Consider the following 20574-nt stretch of genomic DNA (forward strand, 5'->3'; position numbering starts at 1 on the left):
GATAATACCACAAAAGAAACTGTAGATAGAGAGACTTGAAATGTGGTATCGCATTTGTATGAATTATTCATGACTATACTATACAACAATGACTCAACAACAGAGTTGCCTTCACAAAATTGGAGAGGTGTGTTGACCAAGAGCCTAGCAAGGGAAACACAATTCAGTCAGCAAGCAGGAAAATAAAAGAGAAGCCTGAAACAACAGCTTTCAACTTCCTCAACGCTGGACGACATATGAAAATACTTGTTTATGTAGTGTCATGGTTTCCAGTCTCGCCTACAACATTTTACTGAAAGTCATATTCTCTCTTTTGCCTCTCCAGTCACTCTCCACTGCATTTTGTAATCTCCATTTTATGCAAGGAAGGCTCTCAGTGCAATTATGTGTGTTTTTTTTTTAGAAATGTCTTGCCACACAGTCATGCAGTTACACACGTTTGCATCCTGGATTTCTAATGAAGACAAATAAAGAAAAAATTCTTCGAATAAATAACACGTTCTTGGACGATTTTGCCTCTCTTGGCGAGGATCTTTGGCAACAAAACCGGTACAACAATGCTATGTAGAGTTAAACAAAATGTGGATCGTCTCTGGTGGATTGGTGTGTAACGAGCACTCCACGAGGTAATGCAATGTGATATGAAATTTAAGGTATAGAAGTTTTATTATTCCCATGTCAGACTATGATGCCTTTTTTTTTTTTTTATCCAAATGCCTGGTGAAATAAATGGAAAACAAAATAATGAAAATGAGCTCACCTTCCCAGAGTCCATTGCAGTGATGACCCACACACAGTGTGCGTTGTTCTCATACTGAACAGGGTAGTTAGGAGAAGTTATGACCCCTCTGGGCCCCCTTAGGTTGCTGCCACAGGTACGAGCTGCAGAGGAAGACGGCAAAAGAGAGAGACAGAGTGACACAGAGTTTTAGAAAAGACATATGGTGTGATCAAAACGACACTCGCAGATTACAAATGGCGTCTGACCTTAAACACAGAGAGGGTGTGGCAGTGGCAGAGGAAAACTCTAATTATTGTAAACCACTGGGTTCAACGTAACCAGAAGTGAGACTGGTTTATGGAGATCTATATCGTTATCTCAGAATGGTATTTTTGGAACATGTTTAAAATGATCAGTATATTTGTGTTTGTTGTTTTAAAATTTCCTGCAATCAAATCAGTCACATTCCCTTTCCTTGACTCCCTTTCACGGGTATTTTCCACAAACACCAACTGCTTGTGAGATTAAACTGATTACTTATTCATTCCACTTCTGCTTATCCACCTCGCTACTTACTTCTAATTGATTGCCACAGTTCCAACAATTTCAATTTTGATAAACTGACTGAGTGATTCTTCAGGTTTACTAACCTTTTACAGGTGATGAGTAAAATACTGATGTGACTGTCAAACCGTTCAGTGATTATTCACATCAGTCAATCAAAGATAAAACACTTCACTCTACCAGGGGGCTATCGCAATTTGTCAACTACGTCTTCATAATCAAAGGGAAATTATGTCAGGTTCTTTGTTGTTCTTTTTATCATTAGGGTCATGTTTCCTTAATTGTGTTCATCCTCCCTCTCACTTATTAAAACGGTGAAAATTAAAAAAAAAAAAAAATTAACTTTATTATCTAAATGGAGATGAAATGAGGTGATTCAGAACATACAAAATCTGATTTACATCTATAATGGATATTAGAAAACATTGACCTTAGATTTCACCTTCAAACAAGTTGATTTAGATAATAAAGTTTAACTTGTCTACACAAAAGTCAAATTCATTTAATTTCCCATTCAATTCCAGCATGATTCTAACAGGACTTCACAATTGCAACATCACCTGCATCTTTGTAAAGGTAGAATTGTATTGAGTGGTTGGATTGGATTGGATTACACTGGACAGGTACAATAACATAATGACTGAATGTGATTAACACCAGAACTACAAAAATAAGACAATGGTTCTTTAAAAACAGCATACCATTATCTATTTACTGAAAGAGGGGTTAGAATTGCAACACTCACAATGCGAGATTTTAAGAACATTGTGTTGTTTATTAATGTCACAGAGGACAGGGGAGAATAATGTATTTTTCTAGTAAATGGATCAGTTTGTAAGGGGAAGGGCACATCATGGGCTCCGCAAGTCCAGTGGTTAAAGCAGTGCTGCCTCTCACAAACCGTGTGCAGTGGATGCAAACATTAAAATGCATTCCTTGCTATGAGCACAAAACCTAGAACTCAGTTCATTGGGAAGAAAAACAACACTTTTGACTGGTCTGAAGACTTTTTCTTTCATCTTCTTCTACACCTAGACGTATTTGTGTGCCGGAGAAAGCCAAAGGCTTTTAAACCAAAATGTTGTACTGCCCAACATGATGAAGTATGATATCTGGGGTTTAATGAGAACCAAATATTGCTTGCAGGTCACAACATTTCAAGTTCAGCAAACACTCAAATCAATCAAAGGTCATTATCTACGTCTTAAGTCATTTTTATTATCATAAATCACTTGAATATATATTTGGGGGACTGTGCACAGTATGTCCGTACTAAATTCCATAGCAACCCATCCATTAGCTGTTAGGATGTTTCACTGTGGGCTTGCAGACTGGCCAGCTGACATGCTGCCAATATGGCTAAAAATGCTACCAATATGACTCTACCTGTTTTTAGAAATAGGTATGGTCCAGGTACAGATGGCCATTTTTTAAAAACAATATTCACCCCCAAACTGTCCTCCTCTGGTACCGAACCTTACAGTGCAGTACTTTTGCTCCTGAAGAGACCTCAGACTGCTGTTATCAACAGCATTTTTCATAATATTCTTCTTAGTGCTGTATTTTACCCATATTGATTTTGTCCTGTGTGATACTCAAGGTAATATTTCTTGTCTTTAGTACCTCATAAAGTTACCCGTGTGTTATTGCCTTAAAGGGATATTTGGCAAAAAAAAAAAAAGTGGTGTCAAAAGTCGCCTTAAAAACCCCACTTTTGAGCACATATTAAAGAGCCTACTTGACATTTTCAGTCAGTTTTAGTCAACAAGCACTGTCACACTGCAGAGGAAGTTTTATCTGATTGCATATTTGCCCTTTATCTATCATAATGAGTTAGCTGCAGGCGATCGCTGCCATTAGAGGGAGGGAAGGCCAGTGACATAGAGGCAAAAGCACTACAGACAATAAAGGCTATAGGAAGAACATAAAAATAACAGAATAATTGTGGGAGAGAGGAGCTAGAGAGAGATGGATGGAAGTAATTGAGTAAAAAAGTTTGCAAATACAGGCAGGTTGAGAGACAAAGTGGTGAGGCATGAGGGAGAGAGGTTAGACAGAGACGTAAAGAGGAGAGGAGAGAGGGTGAAAGATAATGTGAGAAAGGAAGAGAAAAGAAAGTGAGGGATGAAGGGCAAGAGGCAAGAAAGCGACACAGAAAATACCACGAGAGAAAAGGAGAGAGAGGAGGACCTCAGATGACTGATCTGCCTGTTAATTAGAAAAGAGAGCTGAAGCACGCTCGGATACACACAGGTACACACACACATACACGCAAGACACACAGAAACACATTCATGGCGATTCATCCCAGAGACCAGCTTCTAATTAACATTAAAGTCTCAGTAGAGAATGAGAGAGGCTCATGGGTTTGAATCCCAGGAGAGTGATCTCACCAGATAACACAATACACCAGAGCTACAGGATGGGAATTTTTAACCTCTGCCTGCCTACTTGTGTATGTGTAACAGAATACTAATTTTGTTCCCTTTTCTTTGCTTTACTTCTTTACTCTCTCATTTTCTCTCACTCTCATTACAGATAATTATGTGAAAAATTATATCAAATGACGACACACTACCCACTACAAAACACATACTACAGCACGCCAGCTAGTGTCCAGCTGTTGCTATATTGCACAATGTTGTGTCCTACTGGAAATTCACCTCTTGAGCTCTGAAATGTGCCCCTCTGTGATGTCTGGGTAAGAATAACAAGTTGTTTCGCAATTAAAAATATCAACATATTGCTGCATCTGCTTCTTTTACCACTTTATTGAAGCAATATGAAATGTAATGCATATTGAGTGTCTGCATTGCCGCACAATTCAAATTGATGCCTTGTGGATCATTTTATACATATTTTTCCAAGTTTGGCTTCTCATATGAGGTATCTTTGAAAGCCTTTGTATCCACAATATAAACTATGGGTTTCAACAATGCTTTTCCACATGTTTAAAATGATTTAACTACTGATGAGCTGTGTTTAAGGGCTTAGGTACTTGAATTTTGCCTTTCTAGTAGTTTTAACCACTCAAAGCACTTTAACACTACATTCACCCATTCACACATCACTCATACTGTGGTGGCAGTACTAACTATCTAGTCATTCACACACTCACACACTGACGCTGTGCTTCAGGAGCACTAAGGGGTTTATTGTCTTGTCCAAGCACACTTTGACATGCGGACTGGAGAAGCCAGGAATCCAACTGCAGATCACAAATTAGTGGACCTGCTAATATCTGTGCCACAACTGTCCTTAGTGGAATTACTGGATTTTGCTGAATACTCAACTTAATCAAACAATGTTGTCTGTGTGTGGTTGAGTCATGAATTTAAAAAGAAGCTAGAAAGCTCCACGGAACTGAAAAGTTGGATGTTAATATTCTGTGCACTAACAGCTTTAAAAGCAGATACTATAGATTCATTTGATTCAATAGCTACAAAGACCTTATTTAAGAGGCCATTTATCCCACAGGCAACTGGCGTGCTCACTTGGCTTTTTTCACAGCAGACTTTTTGATTTGTCCTAGTGGGAAAAGCACACATGCTACTAATAACATTAACAATGGCTCTGTTCTGGTCATGTATGCCATGACAGTGAGACAGCTGAACCAGCGTGGAAAAATATTCCCTGAAACCAAAACCGAAGCAGCTGAACGGAATTCAGTTGTCATTAATTTCATTATTTAAACTGGGCCTTTTCCCACAGTGATGTGTCAAAATGTCTGCTGTGAAAAAAGCCTTAAAAATAAGGAGTTTTTCTTACATTTTGCACATTTTATTTTATTACTTGGAATATTCATACTGTCAGTTACATTTTAAACAGTAAGGTGGACGGATTTTGCACTCTTCAAAAAAGTCCTATTCTATTGTATGTTATTATCAGAAGTATTGGTTTATACGGGTTCAAGGATTTGTTTTCATTTAATTCGGAAAACCTGTCAGTTCCTGCCATTTTTACTCTTATTTATCTGAAAAGTTACTCTACTTTAATTTCTGAAAAGATTACAGTGGCAAAAATCTATAACAATTATTGGTTTAAGGTCAGCTGAATGATACCATAAAAAAATACGATCAGTCAAACAGAACATTTCAGATAAGCTTTGTGAGTAAGCTAATTGTGGAATCAATATCCATGTGTCCTTCCATGTCTGTAACAATGTCACTCCGCCCCATCTCTACTGTCTCTAACTGACAAGAGTAGCCAGTATCATGAAGTCAGTCAGGTTCCTCCAGTCACAGACAGACATATAGACAGGAAACAGACACACACACACACCCAGAACACATGCGTACACTATAATACGATGTGACAGGGACCCTATAGTATGTGTCTGAGCACAGGGACCGCCTGACTGTCAAACACACACATGGCTCAAGGCAAATTCTGCTGCAGCTATGTGGTATGTGACTTTGTCCTTTGGACACTTGCTGTCATTGTAAGTGTATGTTGTGTGCGCGCACACTTGGGTGTGTATGCTCGCTGTCTGCCTTTTCATTGTGGAGCAATAAACCCAACAGGGTATTGTCAGTAAACATGCGGGCAGTGAAAGCCCCTGCATCGCTGCACTGCCACTCACGCAGTTATTTATTTAGTCACTCAAACAGTCAGTCAGAAAGTGAATCATAATTTTAACACATCAACAAACAACAAAATGTTAATCACAGTGATTTATTTTTTACATTTCTGCGCTATACTTTTAGAGCCTCTGCATTAGGAAAATCCAGCAAAATAGCATAACCACCTACAGATTGTAAAATCCAGTCAATACCTCTAATGTTGTCAGACAAGCATTGTATAATGTATGTTTTACAAATAGGGATCAGGATTATATTAGATGGTCCAGGTGTAAATGTGTGTCATTTCCTGTTGTCACTTAAGCTGTGGTGGTGGTTGCTTGGAGCAGTTAACATTTTTCATGCTGATCGAAGAATTATGCAGATTTTAGTGGTATTTTTGTAACTCAACGTGTAACTTTTGTGACCATTTTTCTGCCTCTGGCACAAGATGATGACCTCCCCATTCTTCGTCTCGCCTATAAAGCTCATATTGACTTACTAGCTTTTTTCAACCAGAGAAAGAGCCATCAGTGGGCATAACACAGGGCCAATTTAATTGCTGAAAAATGCTTAGTTTTATTGATTAGTTTTAGAGCTTTGCATGGCCTGGCTCTTGTTCTGAACTTTTCATCCATCTGAGCAGAGGATTTCTTGCCAGAGGAACTCTGTGAGTGTTTCAGTGTCCATGCTAATGACTGAAGGTGAACAGGCTTTTGCCATCAGGGCTTTTTGGCTTTAGAACAACAGCCTGGGGATCTCAGGCAGCAGTAAGTACTATATTATAAAGGATAAAGTTGTTGTTATTTCATCCTTTTACCATAATAAACAAATCCCCTGAAGAGACAAAAAACAAAATTGAATTTATCTCAACTGTCTGTGTGGCCAAATCCTAACAAAGCTTACATATCCCTGCAATTTCCACTGTTATCCAAGAACTATTAAAAATGCACCAAACAATCATAGTGTTATATTTGGATGACATACTCCTGTCCAATAATCGGGTTAAAGCGGGTTCATCAGGATTGATGGTTTAACTCCTCCCAACAGCACGCTGAAATATCCTTGAGCATAACATCGAATCTCAGATGAACAGGTCAGCACCTTGGCTGACCATTAGTGCATGACTGTCTGCGGTATTGCGTGTGAATGTGACGCATTGCAAAGCTCTTTGCACCAGTCTCAGGATGGATGTACTACATAAATACAGTCCATGGATGTCCATGGAAGACTAAAATATGTTTAACCTTTTACCTTTGCTGAAAACCTTGAAAGGAGGGTTTTTGCGCATCAAACGTGCGCCTATTATTGATCTAATTTTATTGATGTGAGAAGCAGTTGTTACCAAAAGATGCAATGCAGAAAATTACAGTACAATATATTTCACAAAAGCTCTAGCTCCATTCGAGGTCTAATGTATACACACCTGACAAGTCATAACAGGTTTCAGTGGAAGTGACAGGTGAAACTTACTTCGGCAGATGGGTCTGTGGTCACTCCAGGCAGCCAGAGTGTCAGTAACACGCTGACAGGTGATACTTTTAGATCCTTGTAGTACATAGCTGTCATCACAGCTGAACTGGACGCTGGAGCCAACTCTGTTTGAGGAGACACAACAGTAACAACACTGGTCAAAAACAGTGATAAGAGCACCATTGATTCTTGCTCTGACTGCATCACAAAGTCACAGTCAAGTGACATTGTGATGCATGTAGAAACCTCTCATCACTGCATGTATTTTAAGAGAAATAGGACCTTCCAGGAGATAATTGTAGAAATAATGTATGAATGATGGTCATGATATCAATGATGCAGTGGCTTTTAGATCCGTGTGGAAGACAACCGTCACCACAGATCATCCAAGTAGCATCTGTAATTCCTGTCTTTCTGTGAGACCTTGCACTTTTCTTTCCTTGTACCATTTTTTCCCCATCGTCTGCTTTCCTTTGTTCTTTCCTCCTTTCTCCTTTCCCCCTCCTCTCACCACCTCTCTGATCACTTGCTCTGATCATTCTTGTTTTCTCATTCTCTCCTACACCCCGCTGACTAACGTGAGAGGGACATTCAGCCTTCTAAGTGGAAGTCTGCATGGTGTCTTGTCTGTAAGGCTTAATGTCTCCTCCCTGCCGACAGACGCCGCAGTCTACCACCTGGCCAAACATTCACTACGTAGGGTTCTGGTTGTTCAGTGGCTCCACCCTGTTGTTAAACACTGTAGAGTCATACAGCCTGGCCAAATCTCTCCGTTAGTGCCTTTGTCACAGAGAGCTGGGTCATTCACTTTACAGGCTCTGCTACTTTGGCGACGCTGATGACACTGAAAATACCTTACATCCAGCCACTCACTGTGAAATTTACAATTACAGGAAAGGAAACTTTGTCGTTACAGCTATTTCTCTGAAAAGAACCAAAACTTTTCCATTGCAATTGTGTACGTGGTTGTCTGTGAACCAAAACTGCAATGACACACTACGTTGTAGCCATCTTGCAACATCTGCACTGCCCAGAAGTGAAAACTTTGTTCCAACTGTTTTCTCTGCATGTTCTGTCTTTACTCCTCATGTTTTAATTAATTACACCACAATTCTGCTCCAGCGTCTCGGTGCTTAATGATGATTAGATACAAACATGTAACACACACCAACATCCATGCCAACATGCATGCACACTACCACACAAACCCTCACAGACAAACACACACACAGAGGTAATGACCTTTTAACCAACTCAGATCCACACAGTTTGTGCAGTCATAGTTGCTGATGGTAAAGAAGATCACCAGGAGCTGGAAATTCGAGTATCGTCGAGTATCGTTTTGAAGTTTTTTGGCCTGAAACAAACTATAATGCCCAACTTGATTCTCCCATAATGACGAAAGAAACAGAACAATAATTTACAGTGGTGTGAAAAAGTATTTGCCCCCTTACAGATTTCTTCTGTTTTTGCTTTATTGTCACACTTACATGTTTCAGATCATCAAACCAATTTTAATATCAGACATAGATGACCTGAGTAAACACAAAAAGCAGTTTTTAAGTGATGATTTCATTTATTAAGGGAAAAAAGCTATCCAAACCAACCTGGCCCTATGTGAAAAAGTAATTGCCCCCTCCTTGTTAAATCATGAATTATCTGTGATTAACCACATGTTTGAAAGCTGAGTTCAATTTCACTTGCCACACCCAGGCCTGATTACTGCCAGAGCTGTAGAATCAAGAAATCACTTAAATAGACAACATGAAGTAGGCTAAAAGATCTCAAAATGCAACACATCATGCCCCGATCTAAAGCAATTCAAGAACAGACAAGAAACAAAGTTATTGACATCTATCAGTCAGGAAAGGATTACAAAGCCATTTCTAAGGCTTTGGGACTCCAGCAAACAACAGTGAGAGCCAACATCCCCGAATGGAGAAAACATGGAGCAGTGGTGAACCTTCCCAGGACTACCGGCCTACCAAAATGACTCCAAGAGTGCATCAACGTCTCATGCAGGAGGTCACAAAACAACCCCAAACAACATCTAAAGCACTGCAGGCCTCATTTGCCTCAGTTAAGGTCAGTGTCCATGATTCAACAATAAGAAAGAGACTGGGCAAAAATGGCCTCCATGGGAGAGTTCCAAGGAGAAAACCACTGCTGACCAAAAAGAACACAAAGGCACATCTCACATTTACCAAAAAACATCTTGATGATCCCCCACACTTTTGGGAAAATATTCTGTGGACTGACGAGACAAAAGTGGAACTTTTTGGAAGGTGTGTGTCCCATTACATCTGGCATAAAACCAACACAGCATTTCGGAGAAAGAACATCATACCGACAGTCAAACATGGTGGTGGTAGTGTGATGGAACCATGAATTCTGCTCTCTACCAGAAAATCCTGAAGGAGAATGTCCGGCCATCAGTTTGTGACCTTAAGCTCAAGCGCACTTGGGTTATGCAGCAGGACAACGATCCGAAGCACACCAGCAAGTCCACCTCTGAATAGCTCAAAAAAAAACAAAGTGAAGGTTTTGGAGTGACCTAGTCCAAGTCTGGACTTAAATCCAATTGAGATGCTGTGGCATGACCTTAAACAGGCCATTCATGCTCGAAAACCCTCCAATGTGGCTGAATTAAGACAATTCTGCAAAGAAGAGTGGGCCAAAATTCCCCCAAAGCGATGTGAAAGACTCATCGCCAGTTATTGCAAACGCTTGGTTGCAGTTGTTGCCGCCAAGGGTGGCACAATCAGTTATTAGGTTTAGGGGGCAATTACTTTTTCACATAGGGCCAGGTTGGTTTGGATAGCTTTTTTCCCTTAATAAATGAAATTATCATTTAAAAACTGCTTTTTGTGTTTACTCAGGTTATCTTTGTCTGATATTAAAATTGGTTTGATGATCTGAAACATGTAAGTGTGACAAAATAGCAAAAGCAGAAGAAATCTGTAAGGGGGCAAATACTTTTTCACACCACTGTAGCTGCAACTTATGCTAAGTGAGTGGGGGAGAGACGGTCATTTTATAATTGCTTACTCCTGATCAAATACAGTGATGCCTCCTTTTCTACTCATAGGATGACAGACATCATGAACTGAACCATTTAAAAAAGTCTCTACCAAGGCCAGCCTGAGATCTCTTCTCTGCTACGGGTCGCGGGCAGGGACATGCGCGGTCAAATGCGCTAGCTACTGCAAAACTCCAGCGAGCAAAGTGAACTAGTTAGCCTTCCAATTTATATCTACTAAAGATGGGATACTCTGGGGTGGGGAATGGGACAGGAAGGGATATTCGACTCCATTCAGTGCAAGTCATCAGAGTAAGGTAGTTTGCAAGCCGAAAAAGTGTGGGCACCCCTGCTCTAGAAGGAGGTGCTCCTGACAATGATTAAAAGTGACCAATCAAAGACACAGTGAACAGTGGAAAACAGGTTGGGCCTGTGCTGGCTGAGGAGTTTCAGAACTGTACTTCTGAACTGACAGTTCAAGCCAACCTGTGCCACACTGGTGAAATAGATAGCAGTGGCACCAGTTGAGAACCACAGATGTTAAATGTAAGCTATCAGCACTAAGGCATCACCTGTAGTAAGTGAGAATTAGAACTCCAGTTCTTTTCATTTTGTTTGTGCGTTTGACAAAAAGGAAAATAAAAGCTACAAGGACTAGACTGTTAACAGTGTAGGTGGACTGAGCTCTCTCTGTAAACACAGTCTGCCTTTCACCTTGGATGTTATTTTTCAGTAGAAGAGCATGGAACCAAAAAAGTTATCGCATGTGGACCTTGAAAAAGTCATCAATGCTTTTATCTCTTCACGTCTGGATTATTGTAAGTCCCTGTATTTGGAGCTTAGCCAAAAGGCCATCTCAAGTCTCCAGATCATGCAAAACTCTGCTGCTATATCACCCCCATCCTTACTACACTACACTGGCTATCTGTTGGGCATTGAATTGATTTTAAGCGCTTACTAATTACCTTTAAAACCCTAAAATGGCCTTGCTCCTGCCTACATCATAGATTTATTTGCGCTGTAGATTTTTCTGCCTGTCCACAGCTCATCTCAAAAAGTACTGGACCGATCAGCCTAATATTTTTTGTGCACATTTATGCCTGTATGCTGAACCTGAAACTCTTGCCGTCGCAGTGATTCACAAGTTTTGAAAAATCTATTTTAGAGGCTGTTTTATACCAGCTCGAAGGGGCACAAGTCAAAAAACTGCATCAGTTGAAAATCACAAAAGGCGAAAGGCATTCAGGTAGGCTAAAAACAGGCATTACTTATTCTCCTGCTGGTCACATTTCTGCCTTTGTCGAAGCTCAAAAACTGACAACCACAGAAAAGTTTGGACTTGTTTTGAACCAGAGTATCTGCAGATTAATTCCATACCCAGTATGTTATGATCCACTAAAGTTACACATGACACAACATCAATAAATCCCATGGACGTATTTATACATCCTTTTTTTTGTTCTCTTGACTGCCATTTTTTAGAAACAACTTTAATGAAACCATTGCAGCATACAGTGTATACAGCTCACACCTACAATTACAAACATGCCAGGAGGGCCAATGGTTGAAGTAAAAAGTTAAATGAAATTAATATCTTGTAAAGTATCAATATAAACATGTCTATATCTGTAGACATTTGTATGTAATAATTTTCTTTCTTATAGGTGAAACAGATTGGCAGGTGTGGAGCTCGTCTGACAAGTGCTGAACAGCTCTCTGCAAAAAAAGACTGGAAATGTGAATGTGTGAGTGTTTCAAGTTTGTCACAAGCCAGTTACATAAGGTGCTTTCCATCTAAAAAGCCAGAGCTGTAACGACGGGTCCCCAACAGACATAAATTATTTATGATGATAAACACTTCAATCTCCACGAAGGAGAACTTGAGGAAGTTCCATGTTCATTGGGCCAACTCTTCAACCAGAGCAGAAGCAGAGCGGCACTAACTCTCAGTGTGGGTGTTATAGGATGCTCGTGAGTTAAGAAGAGACCTGTAATCTCAAGACAATCTGGACAAACAGAAACAGTCTTCTTTCAAACATGGAAAGTCATCAGATCACTAAACTCATCACATTTTAGGCCCTCACTGCACCGACTGTCAGTCTTGCACGTTACACGACAAGCATCTCGTAAAACCAAAGCAGGGTGGGAGGGAACCAACTCACCTAGTAAATTTGGTTGTACTGTACAAATCAACAGTGTATGTTTTGGCAGTACAACTGTGTTCAGCCCACACTGGGGCTCAATGTTTTTGTCAGCGATGGGCCAAAAAAAATCTACAAGCCCACCGGGATTCGGTTCTCCCGATCCTTACGATTAGCACATGTCTTCAGCTGGCAACAACCAAACTGTTCTCACTTAATAATCAAAACAGCAGAACACAAACAAAGCATTAAATGTACATGTGTTCAACATCCCCCTTTTCTCATGTCATCCAAAATGATTTGATGAGTTGTGTTATGTTTGCAAATGTAATCCATTACAAGAAAAACCTTTGAGAGAAGTCTTTTCTGCAGTCTGGCTTCTAGATTTCAGACACATACAATAATCTAGTGCTGGTCATGAGATCAACAATATCCAAAATCCCCGTGGGTGTTTTCAATAGACTAAATTGAACTAGGAGTGACTGGGAGCAGGTGAGTCCGGAATGAAATAAACTTACTGGAAGGCAGAGCCAATCCTCTTGCCATTCTCTGGAACTCCAGGATCTGGACAAACGTCACCAGCGAGGCCGCTTTGACTCACTGAAAACAAGGAAAACATAGTAAGCAGTGTCTTATGGATGTACATCTGACCAGGTTATTTTTCACGTACTTCAGGGACATCTTGTATTTGTTGGAGGCATGCATAGCATCATATTATGCTGACAGGTAAATCACTGAACTTGTTCTCATACCCAGTTTTACAGCTGAAGTGGCAGGTATAAAAAAATCATTCTTGTTTATTGTGACTGTGAGCATCTCAGCATTTTTCAGTAAATGATGACAGCCAAGTGGTTAAGTACAAGTAGGATAACTCCAACTGTGAGAAATATCCCCAACTGTTGTTGAGAATTCAAAAAATAAGGCATGCACTCACCCTTTGAATTTTAAAATAGATCTATTCTCAGCTGACTAAGGAAAAACACACAGGCCTCAATATGAAAACAAATCTTTTCCTTTTGTGTTTATTTTTCTATCTGACAGATATAATAATAATAATACAAAAGATTTAAAGATAAAAAGTTTTTCTTCAAAGAGCAGCAATAAACACCCTTTTCCTGATCAGTCTTTTGTAATTCATCTGTCTAAGGAGATCATCCCACACAAAATAAACAAGTCTTCATCATCTCTATGCGTTTTGTTTTCCTCTCTAAAAGGAAGACCTGGAGAAACAGGGATTTGATTAGAATTCTACCATAATATACTGTATATTAATTTGACTTGCATGGACAATAGCACGACCCTGGTTAGACGTCATCTTTAATGTCATCAATCACACGTGTGCTTTTCCTGCTGTGACAAGTTAAAATGACCGCAGTGAAAAAGGTCTATGGGCTGATCATTCTTGAGAACAAAACATGAAAAAGAATTAATTTAGTTCATCAAGACTGTCTAATTTGTCTACAAGCAAAAATGTATGCCATTAGAATAATCGGAAAGATGGTACTGTATAATCACTTAAAAATCCCACAGGAGCAGATTTTAAAGGGGAAGATGGATTTTGAAAATAAACTGAAAATTAGAGAGCGACTAAATGGCTTCTGATAACCTTAACTTGAGGTTTTACCATATAAATGAAGAGCCAATGAATGTATTGCACTAAACTAAGCTAACTTCTATAACTGAATGATAAATGTAAATGAAAAAGGAAAAAAAACCAAAAAAAACCTTAAATTTAACCAGAGTAGTTTTCAGACTTTTGTTTGGCTGTTTTTAAAGTTAGGTTTTGAATACTTATTCCACCCCTAAAACATTTTCTATGCGGGGACACTATCAAACATATATTACATGCATTAAAAATGTCCAGGGACTTTCAGATTTCCACTTGGAATTTTCAAAATGGTGTGTTATATACAAACATGTAGAATACAAAATTATAAAAAAAAATGGAAACTTAATTTAACCCTCAGGCAGAAAATGGTAAAAACAGGTTTTGCAAAAAGTTAAAATGGCGGAACAACTTTTGTGGTGGAAATGGAAACCAGTACGTGCAGTGATTTAATGAAGACAACTGTCCTCAGTTCTCAGATTTCAACATTTCATTCCCGCCTGATTTTCTAATCTATCTGCATGATCTGTTCTGTTCCTAAAAAAAAAAGCACAAAAGGAAAACACATGACACTTTTGTCCTGCTCATATTTGGAATCTTAGGAGATTCCGCTCTGGCTGGGAGCATCTGCTGCATGCCTAAAACGTAATGTAAATGTAAATGAGACCAGACAACATGACAGAAACCAGTTTAGACCAGCTCTGACTTAATGGAACTCTGTGGATGAATAATTGTGGTTGCCAAAAAACTAAAAAAAAATAAAGGGAAAAGGAAGAAGAGAATAGCAAATAATAATAAATAAAAATGAAGAGAATTCTGAAAAGGGACTACAATAGCTCAAAGAACTGAAAAAACGAAGAGAATGTCCTGTGGGTTATAGAATATGACCTGGAGAAAGCGCAGTATCTGACCTCGCACCATCTCCTTTCTTCTCCTTCCGCCCATCTTTTCTTGTATCTTTCTCACTTGCTTCTCCTCTCCTGTCCTCCTCATCTGCCTCTGCTCCCACTCACTCCTCCTCTCCACTTTTGTATTCTCAGCTTGCTCGCCTGGCTTTTTTCTCTCAAACACATTAGCTGCAATTTACAAAGGGATGCTGAAGTTTTGTGCATCCTAGCATACAAGATGGATGAATGATTTGCTGCGTTTGTGTGATTGCGTTATATGTGTGCTGAGGGGTTGTGAGTGTATAGACACTGTGTATGCGTGTTTGTGTGAGATATGATGCAAATAGAACAAGCTGTCTTGTTGCTGTGCTGTGTTTTTGATGTTCTGTCCAAAAATCACCACACATACACACAGTCTAAAACACACTTTCTATGTTGCGCTCTCTTATCCCTTTCTCTCTCACTCATGTTCAAATGGCTTTCATTGGCATCAAATACAAAGGTTCATACTGCCGAAACAAATCCAGCTCATGCAAACAACATGAGATTGTTATGGGAAAAAAAAAGGGGGGAAAAAACAGCTGCCAAATATTACTGCTGGGCTGATGTCAAAAATCCTCAAACTGACTTAATCCCATATTTGCACTTAAAAGACCATTCAACATTTAAACACAAGCTTATGATGCATAATGTCATTTCCATATCATCAAAGTGTCTTCAGCAAACCTTTCATCTCCACATGTCAACTTTTTAGGAATTTGTAAAAAGTGATTTTTCTCGTCGGTGCCCATGTATGTTTGAAATTTCTGACGTCACTCTTCCCTCCCTCCCACTCCTATGGAGTGGAGTTTCTACTCAGTTCTTCCCACTTTGTGTCCTAAACTATTCACTACACACTCGCTCCTACAAGTAAATAGTATTCCTACCAACTGTTCAATATAGTGTTGCATGCCCTGTCTGAAAAATATTAGTAGTGAAGTGGAGTATCATAAAGAGCCCACAGAATATTTAGAAAAGATGACAGCAGTCATGAAGACGATGTGGCTGCTGCAGAGATGCCTATTTAAGTGCAACTTTTACACTACTACATCTTACATGGGAAATAATATACTTTTTATTCCACCAAATGTATTTAGCAGCTGTAGTTACTGGTTACTGCAGGTGAAGTTATAGGATCTGAGTACCTTTTTGTTTATTTATTGATTTATTCATGCTTGTGTTCCCTTTTTTTTTAAAGATTAAAAAATAGATTAAGAAAAAAAGTTCACTGAGCAGCTAGTACTACACTGGTATTGGACATGCCTACATGCATAAAGAGATTATGTGGCTCCTGCCATTACCATTAGCCCTCAATGCAGAAAAATTAAATGTGACACGTGTGTGTATTAGTTCTGGCCATCATAAATACTCAAGTGAGTGTGACACACAATTTACAGTCTTAAAAACTATTCATCCAATATGAATTTAGTATCTTCATGACACGATTTTGAGTTTAAATACTAAGAATGTACATTTTTCCAAAAAAGGAATAATGTTAGAAATGTAATCTGAGGCTTTCTGTTGGTAAAAGGGAATTTGATTTACAAACTGACACCCCTATGCAAATGTTGCACATTAAACGTGTGAAAGCAAGAGGAATTACCATTGTCTCCACTGTTTAATCAGCCTGCTGCACAGAGTTTTAGCGTTTCATGTTGATACTCAGCAGGTTAGGCTGTACTTGCATCCTTTTCACGTTATAGCACAGGGAGCTATTTAATTCAGAGGTAAAAATGTTGTTTAATAGAGTCATAAACTTTTGAAAAAAGGCCACATCAAATAAGTGAAATAAGGGTGTGCATAGAGTTTTATGTCTTTCTACTGTTTTTTTTTTTTTTTTTTTTTTTTACCAGAAACTGCTGTTGCAGTTCCCGAGAGAAAGAGTTACAAACCACTGGCTCAGGGAATTGGAGAAATTGGTGAACCACTGGCTTAGAGGGCAATATAAAGACGGATAAACACAAAAGACATTTGCATTGAGAATGGAAATCCATGTAGCACAAAAGTTTAGTTATTATAAGAGCTGACAGATGAACCATTAAAAAAGAAAGCCTGGTCAAAGAGTCAATGAGAGACGGTGCAAGGAGGAAGGGAGAGGCAAGGAGAGCGTGGGAGAGTGTGTGTGTGTGTGTGTGTGTGTGTGTGTGTGTGTGTGTGTGTATAATCAGCCAACATGTGTTTCAGGTAAGAGCTTTTGAGGTGCTCTTCAGATGCCTGTTGGATGAGGAGAGAAATGTGCGAAGTGCAGTTTGTTGATATACTCTGTTCCGCTGCTCCCCGCTGCCTCTTATCCACTCTGCCCTCTCTTCCTCACCCGCCTTCTCATGCTCGCAGGTCAATCAAGCCAAGAGCTTAAGTCTACAGCCATCTTCCCGGCATCATTTTGTTGAGCCCACAAGATTCTCCAAATAAATACAGTCGTTACGATGCTGAGTCAGAGCCATGTGGGATGAGACACATTACAAAAATAATACTCTGATGGTTACTGACTGCGTTACTGCAAGGTTTTCCCAAAACTACTTTTCTGTGGTGCTGAACCATCGTGTGCTTTCAAGTGGTCGCGTCACTTTCATTTGAGTGGACTGCAGCCCAGCGCCACTTGCCTGAGAATCCTGAAGAAAACACTGATTATAAATCAAACTCTCACAGTGATGATTCATTACAGTTCTAGGTCATTGTCTAGGGAGTAAAACTCCTTAATCACAATCTTTCAGCCACTCTATAATTATGACACATCCCCAGCAGTAAGCTAATGTTACCGCTGAGAGAGGATAACTTCAACATGGGCTGCTTTCATGTAAACCATTTTACGTCGTCCTAGTTACCACTCTTACTTTACATCTGTCTTTTAATTGACTTATCTCTTAAATACTGTATCTATCTACCTATCTATCTGTCTGTTTATCGTCAGTATCAAATAGGATTCTAATCAGTCGTCAGCCTGAGAATTATTCATAAACAGACCATTCTCAAACTGATTCAAACTAATTCTCATGTGTGTCTGTCTATTAGACTGTGCTTTAATATAGGCTAGAGGCTGTTACAGACGGTCTTTTAGATTATGATTCATAAGCACTCCATTCTCTAGACAGGTAAAACTCATTATCATCAGTCTCTGGTTCTTTGTAATGATTATATATTGCATTAACATTGCACATTCTCTGCTATAGAGCTATAATATTACCACAGGGAGTCATACAGTGTAAAGAAGTGTTGTTCAAAGACTGGTTCGGGACCAAAAGTGGACCTTGGCTTTAGTTTTTTAACGTTTTAATGGTCTTGGTTCCCTGCCTGATGGGCTAACTACTACACTGGGGTAACCTCACCGAGAATTCGGCCCAATGTGAGCAACCCACATTTCCTCAGTTTTGGTCTTTGGTGTTGCTAGTATGTTTTAATTAGCACGAGTCCCATAGTGAGATGCTAAATTTCCCATTTAAGTCCAGGGCTGCTCAAGCTTAATGGATCACTGGACTACACCGGTAACATTATCATCATTCTTTGGCTCCACATTGTGATAACAGATAACAAAGGTTGTTCTCTACAGTCCGCCAATAATTTTACAAGTGGGATAGCTACTTTTAAGTCTTTAAGCCGATTTTACTCAGTAACCCATCATCATAAAAGCCACACGGGGCAATGTGCAAAGAGATCTTGGCCATCTGGTGCAAAAGTGTACTACAAGTCATAATGTTAACTGCAGCTGAACTGTACTGCTATTTAAGTTAATGTTTATTTAGCAGGCATACAGAACATCACATTTTTAAGGCTATTGGAATAAATTTCAATGTGTTTATATGTGATAGGCCTCCGTGGTAAAAGTGCTGCTTCACAACAAGATGCTTATGTTAGCTTCTATATGAGTGTGCTAACGTATCTGTGCATGCTTAGTTTGTGTTAACAAGAGTAGGAAAAGAAAGTGTGCGTGTGTGGCTGTGTGTGTGTGTGTGTGTGTGTGTGATCTGAATTCTTCACTGAGCTCCACATCAGTGATAATAAACTGATTTGCCCTGGGAACTCCTTGCACGTGCATGCACACACTCTAATACACACAAAGCATGCCCGTTTTGATTCTAATTGCTGCAACACATGAAGAAGCACACAAGCACATAAGATTTCTTTTTTCATGGATACACACATACAGAAAAAAAACACCATACTAATGTTAATTGCACCAGCACATGCTTGGCTGAGCATGTAAATCAGCAGAATTATTGATGAGGATTTTATTATGAAGCTAAATACTAAGGAATGGCTGAGGTATGAGCTTGGGCTTCTGTGATAATTAAAAGCCTCTGTCACATGATCTGAATACTGCTTTAGAGGCTTGTCCAAGCTGCCAAGAAATATGTTTCCCTCCCCAGACTGCAGAGACATTTATCACATGAATCAATGAATTCATTGTTTCAGTGCCTTGTGGTCAATATAATGTTTTAGACTATTTGGATTCCCATTAGCTGCCACGGAGGTAAAAACTATTTCTCCTGTGGTTCAAACAAAAAGACTGTATGCCTTGACCTCAGATCAACTAATTAAACACTATACGCACAGAAGCTGCCCACAATATGAATAGCGGTCCTTATTTGGCTTCAAACTGACTTCATTTTAAAGTAATGTATTCTAATCCCTGATCCATCAGGTGTGAATATATCACACACATAAAGAAAAAAAACTCTGTCAAGGTTTGGGAACCATCATGGTTTGGATCACAGTTCTTGCCATAGTTAAAAGAAACCACTATTGACTGTATGAGATATTTTGTTGACCCACTCAGCCAGACCAACCTCTCTCTGCATCCTCTCTCTACACCAATCTCACTTTATGGTTTACTTAGGAGCACAGTTAGCCTGGTGGATGATGTCCATCCTGTTAATCACTTCAGAAAATAACACATTCTCCTTAAAAGTGACTTGATTGGCTGGTTAGCTTTTCACTTTACCCACAACAAAGGGACCCTAGCTGCTCTGTGACGTTTATTGTAGATGGATGCCCCAAAAGTCACGAGTTCCTGCTAAAACCCTTTTAATCATTTACGGCACTCAAATTACAGCCTCAAAATGCAAATGATTCTCAGGCACTGATATATATAGCCATGCTTTGTATTCAAATATCTCTTCTCTGTATAATTTTACTATACTATAAGCACTATGCGTGGCTTTCATCATGTCACAAACGATGTCGTGAAAGGCACGACAACACCCATTTAAATCCCAATGAAGTGACATGTCGGATATTATGCATGTACTGTATTATGCATACAATATATGAAAATTAGTAATTAGCAAAGAGCTGAGGATGTGAATAGGGGAGCAGAGAGCAGAGAGAAGAAGCCAAATGGAAAGATAGCATTCTTTTTTCTTGTAACCATGCTGTATACTGGCCCTGATTTATGTTTTGTATAGGACTGCACAATTTCTCTACTGGCTTACAATTATGTCAGAATTGTACCCATTAATGACTTCACCTGATGGAGACTATACTGTTGCTCTCTGTATTCTTGGCTGCACCTCCAGAGGAAGAGGGAATGAATAGGATGCAGTGGGCGCATTTCCAGCATTGGACATG

The 20574-nt window shown here is 39.4% G+C and overlaps 1 protein-coding gene across 1 annotated transcript in view; it reads right to left on the reverse strand.

Moving 5' to 3' along the window:
- Positions 1-20574, reverse strand: part of csmd1a (CUB and Sushi multiple domains 1a) — a 313136-nt gene that overhangs the window by 144709 nt on the left and 147853 nt on the right. The window contains exons 8-10 of the mRNA XM_070832290.1: positions 12996-13077; positions 7318-7442; positions 761-882 (exon numbers count right to left, since the gene is read on the reverse strand). Coding sequence (XP_070688391.1) covers positions 761-882; positions 7318-7442; positions 12996-13077 — 329 coding nt within the window. The remainder of the gene's footprint in view (positions 1-760; positions 883-7317; positions 7443-12995; positions 13078-20574) is intronic.

This window comes from Pempheris klunzingeri, chromosome 1, assembly GCF_042242105.1.
Source record: "Pempheris klunzingeri isolate RE-2024b chromosome 1, fPemKlu1.hap1, whole genome shotgun sequence".
Lineage (NCBI taxonomy): Eukaryota > Metazoa > Chordata > Actinopteri > Acropomatiformes > Pempheridae > Pempheris > Pempheris klunzingeri.